Source organism: Sceloporus occidentalis, unplaced genomic scaffold (assembly GCF_023333645.1).
Source record: "Sceloporus occidentalis isolate IW3139 unplaced genomic scaffold, rSceOcc1.0.p SCAF_37, whole genome shotgun sequence".
Taxonomy (NCBI): Eukaryota; Metazoa; Chordata; class Lepidosauria; order Squamata; family Phrynosomatidae; genus Sceloporus; species Sceloporus occidentalis.
In genome coordinates this window covers 6357198-6363965 of record NW_028317017.1, presented here as the reverse complement: position 1 = coordinate 6363965, position 6768 = coordinate 6357198, and the positions used below count along the sequence as shown (strand labels likewise).

The 6768-nt window shown below is 40.4% G+C and overlaps 1 protein-coding gene across 1 annotated transcript in view; it reads right to left on the bottom strand.

The window, feature by feature from the left end:
• Positions 1–947: 947 nt before the first annotated feature.
• The window catches only part of LOC149297776 (disintegrin and metalloproteinase domain-containing protein 10-like), a 46315-nt gene continuing 40494 nt past the window's right edge, over positions 948–6768 (bottom strand). Inside the window, exons 12-16 of the mRNA XM_089488218.1 lie at positions 5970–6153; positions 5530–5638; positions 4737–4957; positions 3952–4078; positions 948–1042 (exon numbers count right to left, since the gene is read on the bottom strand). Of these exons, the coding sequence (XP_089344344.1) occupies positions 948–1042; positions 3952–4078; positions 4737–4957; positions 5530–5638; positions 5970–6153 (736 nt within the window). The remainder of the gene's footprint in view (positions 1043–3951; positions 4079–4736; positions 4958–5529; positions 5639–5969; positions 6154–6768) is intronic.

The window sequence follows — 6768 nt, the reverse complement described above, 5'->3', positions numbered from 1 at the left end:
CCGCAACAACATGCCAAGGCCATTACCCAACAGTGTAGCTTTCCTAAGATATATATTATGCTCAGCCCTAATACAAGACCATTTGTTACGTTTAGGAAACCAATAAAGCATTTTGTCTCTGGTGTTATGAAAAACAGTGGCTCACTGGAAGGAAATAAAGAAAAAGAGAAAATGAATAAAATGAGAATGTGAGCAATGAAAAATGCATATGGATTTGCCTAGTAACAGCATCCAGGAAAAAAAATCTATACATATATATTTATATATTCAGTAAGTTTTTTTACACCAAATCCTCTGTTATCCTGAGTATGACACTTAACCCTTTGTCTGACGCAGGGATGTGTAACATATTGCTACCAAATATGTTACACATCTGTTAGGCATCAAAGGGTTAAACAGTAATGTCTTCATTAACAGCGGAAAGAAAAAAAAAATTACAATACAACTTATTATATCCATATTGCAATTTCTTTTTACAATTGCACACAGATGTATTTGTACATTACAATTTTATGTAATCAGGTATATACATTGGCAAGAGAAAATCTCCAATGAGGATGTGGTATACCTCTCCTTAGTCTTAATAGGCAGCAGTAGAAATAGTTTTTAATAATGGGGTAAGGGTCTTGCTGGAAGCAAACAATAAGCAGGAGGAATGGTGGTAGTGGGGCAGATAGAAAATTTATAAATGTTGTTATACTTTGTGCCGTTAGACAAGTTGTAACGGATTAAAGGAGAGAAGAAGAAAAAAAAAGAAAAGAAAGAAGAGGTTATTTTCTTGTACAGCTCTTCTTCTATGTATGAATCTTGCCTTTCTCCTGGTGTCTAGATCTAATCCTTGGTTGCTAACAAGGGGGACAATGACTGTTGGTAGGTTTTTCTTTGGAGTGAATCTTTCCCATGGTAGGCACTAGGAAGAACCAAAGGCAAAAACACCAAATCTCCAGTTAACGTCTCATGTGTCCCATCTGGTAACTCTCTCTGGGTCTCTGGCGTGGAGGTTGTTGAGTTGTCTGGGGTGGTCTCCTTCTCTTCAATGTGCCTGCATGACAAGATCAAACGGAAGCGTCAAAAGATATGTCACACTTTTGAATGGCATAGGCAATAGCCGAGTTACAGGACAGACAAGTTTGTAGTTGATGGTGCATATTCAGATGAAGGTCTTGTTACTATTGTGGTACTTCAAAGCATGGGTACTGGGACCCATGCTTTTTAATATATTAGTGATATTACAAAGTCTTAAATGGGATGGTATAACTGTTTGCAGATCATACAAAGGTTCACAACAGGGTAGACATGCCTGATGAAACAAGTCAAATGGCAAGTGATTTAAATCAATTAGAAGAATGTTCGAGTGTGTAGCAGATGCACTTTAATGTTCCTATATGTAAAAATGCACTGAGGTGTAAAAGTCTCAAGGGAGAAAATAGAATTGGAGGCACTGTTCTGTTATTTCTGAAGACCTAAAGTTAAGCAGGTTATGTAATAAAGCAAGTAGGTTGCTGGGTTGTGTAGCTAGAGGCATTAGAAACCAATAGACTAGTGGCTCTGCCACTTTAGGTGAGGTCTGACCAAAGAGATTTAGGAGTGAGTTCAGATGAGGACTACTAATATCGTGAATAGCATGCAGGACACAAATTCTCAGGAAATACGAAAGGGATCTTACATATATATGTACAACACTGTCTGTAAAATAGCACTTACAGCTGAATCTCTGACCCTCCGGGTTTAGACTATGGCCTCTTGTACTAACAATACTGTAATTAACTTCCCTCCTGTACTTTATTAAATTCCTTAAGCATTTAAATGTTTTGATGATCTCACATTTCTCTTCTTTCTGCCAGATAAATGGAATAGCCTCTCATCAGAAGTAAACATGCATGGATAGGCATAAAGCTATCCTGAATCTAAGACAAGACCAAAGACTGATTAAGGTCCAAGTCCCTAAACTGGGAAAAATGGACAGATTAGATGGTTCTTATCAAATTATTAGTTAAGATTACTGGTAACAATGGCATAAACATAAGATGGATGTATAATTACAACTGGGTATTTTAACGCAAATGTTACCAAATACTATATGCTGTAAACCATATTAAGTCGGAGGTGTCCAAACTGTTGACAACATAATTGAGCCTACATATGAAGACCCAATAGATTGTTGAAAAGTTAAAACAGCATGACCATGTTTTTTGTTCCAGTCCTGTGAAAAACAAAAGATTATATACCGTATTGGCTCGGATATAGGCCGCACCCTAAAAGTTAGGTGCTTTTTTAAAGAAAAAAATGTCTTAGTAAAAAAAAACAACACTTACATATGCTGCCACTCTGCCCCCGCGAGATATGCTGCTTCTCTGCCCTTCCCAGACATGCTGCCACTCTGCTCTCCCCAGATATGCTGCCACTCTGCCCTCCCCAGATATGCTGCCACTCTGCCCCCCCGAGATATGCTGCCACCCTATCCCCCCCTGAGATATGCACTCTGCCCCCGAGATGTGCCCCCCCCCCCCCGGGATATGCTGCTACTCTACCCCCCCCCCCGAGATATACTGCCACTCTGCCCCAAGGGGTCCCCCCCCTAGACTTACCGGTGCAGACTCCCGGAGTCTTGCAGGGCCGGCCGGGGACAGCTACGCAGTACGTGTACTCAACTTCCGGTGCTGGCCCTTCCGCCGTGCCAGTGAACGTCTGCGCGATGCACTTAGACAAGCTCCCGTGCCGGTACTTCCCCCGTGGGAAGTGCTGGCAGGGGAGGCTGTCTGAGCGTATCAGAGAGTAGGATGCAGGTCCCCTGCACCGCTGCGTGGGATCTGTATCCTAACCCTGCTGCCTGCCCGGCGCCCAGGACTGCATGTCACGGGCGTCGGGCGCTAGACCTCGAATATAGGCCGCACTTTTTCCCCCACTTTAAGTCTTTAAAGTGGGGGGGAAAAGTGCGGCCTATATTCGAGCCAATACGGTACTTCCTCTATATAATATAGGACAGTTGACAAATTTGGTTTGGATATAGGAGCAAGCCAAAAAAGTCAGTTTTTTTTTTGTTTTTGTTTTCCTGGCGCCCAGCATTTGTCGAGCCTTGCCAAACTTTAACATACATTTACACACCATACAGTAACAGACACACTAACATTCTACACTCATGTACACACATGCCAACACCATACACTCACTAACACTATATGCTGACATGCACACTCATGCACACACTGGCTAACACTATACATACATAGAATAACACAACACACTAACACTATGGACACATACACACAATCTGGCACTGCAATACAGTAGACTGACTAGAACTATACATACACACATACACACTGACTCCAGCACTCTACAGATACAAACACAATGACTCTGACACTACAGTATACATACACTGACCCTAGCACTATACATACACATTGACAATTTAATGTCACTACCCATTACCTGGTGGAGACCAACAACCTTGCTGCCTATTGTTAACCTGGCACTCGGGGGAGAGGTGAGGCAAGTGTCGTGCACGGCGTGACCCCGCTGGGAGGCTCACAGCACGTGCTACACCAAAACCCTGGGCGCCAGGAAGGGGTTTCTGGTCCCCATGGCGACCTGGCGTATGTCGAGTCCTGATATATAATTGGCATTCAACTAACAATATACAATTGATGCCAAAGCCATTATTAGTATTTTGAGACAAGAATTTTTCAACACTGGGCCTCAAACCAGACATATCTCACGAGAACTGGCGGGTCAGACAAGAATTTCTGGTAAGGGAAACAAGTATTCCATCTTCTCTCACCAGCACTGTTTATGGCGAGTGCAGAGTCAAGATAAAAATCACTAGTCTTATTTATACTAATATAGCAAAGCTAAGATTAAGGTCCAACTTTTTAAAACATGCTTATTTTGCTGTATCCTGCATAACGCAATTGTGTGAAATCCATTATCTGGAGAACGTGTACAAACCTGGAAGGGGTTTGTGAGGCGGCAACTTTGGATTGCTGCTTGGTGTGTGGACACTGCATATTTTTATGAATCCAGCCATCAACATTATCAATGCAATTCCCATAAGTAGCACAGCCCACCAGTGCACCTGTAATAGGAAAAAAAAGATATACTTTGTAATCATTTCCATCCATGGTTCCAACGTTCGTGAAATGGTAATGGGAAAGGTATGTGCCAAATATACTGGGGGCATATATAATAGGGTTGCAAATACAAAAGTCCAAACAAGTATTGGTATTTTGCAATTGTAACAATTTATAGAGCACTTTGAATAAGTTATCTTGAAAGTATTGGTCTATAAATGAAATTAACTGCCGCATACCAAGTCACAATATCGCATCTGTATGCATAAATGATGGTAGTTCCATTTATGCATACCACTCAGTCATAACAATTTTAGATGTTGTGCCCAACACATAATTATATTCTTAATCACTATCTAAATAGTAGTAGCTTATTGTATAACAGATTTTGTTTCTGAATTCAGGGTTTAAATTTTCTCAGGGTTGAGATTTACTCAGGATCTAAATGTTCATCCATTACACTATATGAGCCAGTCATAACTTTCCCATTCTCTTTGGTTTAAGAAACTTTTTTTTGCCAGAGCTCTTTTTTTATTTTATTGTGTCAATTTAGGACTGTTCTTTCAAACAGCGATAATTACATTTTCTAATTTTTTGATCTCAAGGAAAATGAGAGTATACTTTTGGAGAAAAACTTATTTGCACAAGTCACATTTAACTTACCACAATCCATTCGGCAATGTTTTCATACAATTGAGGGTTAAAAATGGCCTTTTTCAATCTGGCAAGAGGACCATCGGCATCAACCAGTCGACACCTCATAAACACATCACAATATCCTTTAAACTCATTGCAAGGTGATCCAGGCTGCAGAGTGATAGTTTTGCCATTGAAGTACGATCTCCACACTTCTGAACCAGTGCTGGCACAGGTGTGTGGCTTCACTGTAAGAAAGAATTAAATGTGTTAAAAAGGTTACTTTAATAATAAATACAAACCAATGAGAAGATAACACTTAGCAATTGTAAAAGTATTCCGTATTTTGTTGAAAAATGAGCTCTATGCAACAGAATAGAAGTTGCAGAAGTTTTCCCAAGGACCATAGGTCTTTGTCGTGTGTGTGTGTCTAGATTGTCATATGGTCTGGTATCTCATGCACCTGAAAGGATTAAGGTCTGGCAGAAAAAAAATAGCCATAGCAAGCAGGGGTATCACTGATGTGACTTTGGCATACAATATATTAGAAGCACAGAGTGCAAGTAGACCAACCATATTGCATTGCTACTTAGAAGGGGTCTCATCAAAGTAATCCCAAAAACCCCCACAGCCTTCAAGTAACAAAAAAGGCTCTGAAGTCACTTATAATGTTGTATAGTATAACACGTTAAGTTAAACACTAAAGTTAAATGTTCATCATAACGGTTATATTTCCTACCATAACCCCATTCAACAAAACATTCTGCTATGTGTATCTGGCAACTACACAGTAAATCCTAAAAACTAAATATCATCTTACTTTTCTCCATGCAGCACACGTGACACAGTTCTTTATCATCTTTTCCATCCGTACTGGCGCATGTACATTCCTCCAGCTCATGCTTTTCACAGATGGACCCCGCACATTGCTGCAAGGTGGTACAGAGTGTTTTAATTAGTCTTAGACGTGTATTGTTGATTATATGGGTTTACTTGCTGCACTTAAACTGTTACTCTGTAATTATTCGTTTTAGCAGCAGACAGATGAAAAACAGATGCCGCCTAGGTCAAACATTGGATGTACTGCCTGGAAGTATTTTTTTTTTTTTTTTTCTACTGTAAGTAACGCCTGTCCAACAAAAAGAAGTACGAAAATATAGGCATGAACAATACGTGAACAGTCTTAACTGTTATATCATTTTAACTATAACCCCTCTGGGAACGATACGAACTGAAAGTGCCACCATTAAAGACACTTACCCCCTTGATGCAGACTTGAGTCTCTCTGTTACACGCCGTCAGGTTCTGCCTGGGTTTAGAAGCTGGACATAGAGCAGAGAACCCGTTGCAAGTTCCCATCTCGGCACAGTCTGAAGGATCACGACACTTCTCATTTGTCTGTTTGTAGGTGCACTGGGGTGTGCAACAAGGACCCTGGCTGGGGCTGAAATCACATGCAATATACCGAGGGTTATCACACAGGTCACAAACTATTTTTTGCTGATTAGTCCCCTTTGCTGTCCTAGTAGGCATGCATCTACAGATTATGTTCCATTACATTATCCATGGACTACAGTACATTTTACTGAATGTAAATCGGTGCACATATTCTTTAGTTACTAGAGGCATAAAATGTGACTTCTCATTTAACTCGTCCCCTGTTGTCTCACCTGAAAGCAGGAGCATACTGTAATATTCCTATATTTAGCACGTATTCAGTAGAACTCCCATTATAGTTAACAGGGATGTTACTGAGCAAGTGCAAGTGTACTATCTTTTTACTTTTAAAAAGCCGTAAAGAATTTAAGCTCAGATTTAAAGAAAACGCTAGCATGCCGTATACACGTTTACATGATAACCGTCTTCTCCAATGCACACAGTGGTTCTACATAGTTCATCAATTTAAATGGAACACAAATAGGAATGTAAAGTTTTAGAAACTTTAATCATCTGTCTTTTTTGCTGTAAGTAGACCCACAAAACAGTGCCCCCTGCTACCCTGAAAATTTGTGCCAGCCAAATGCCATGATCTGATCAATACCGCACACCTACTTTTGCC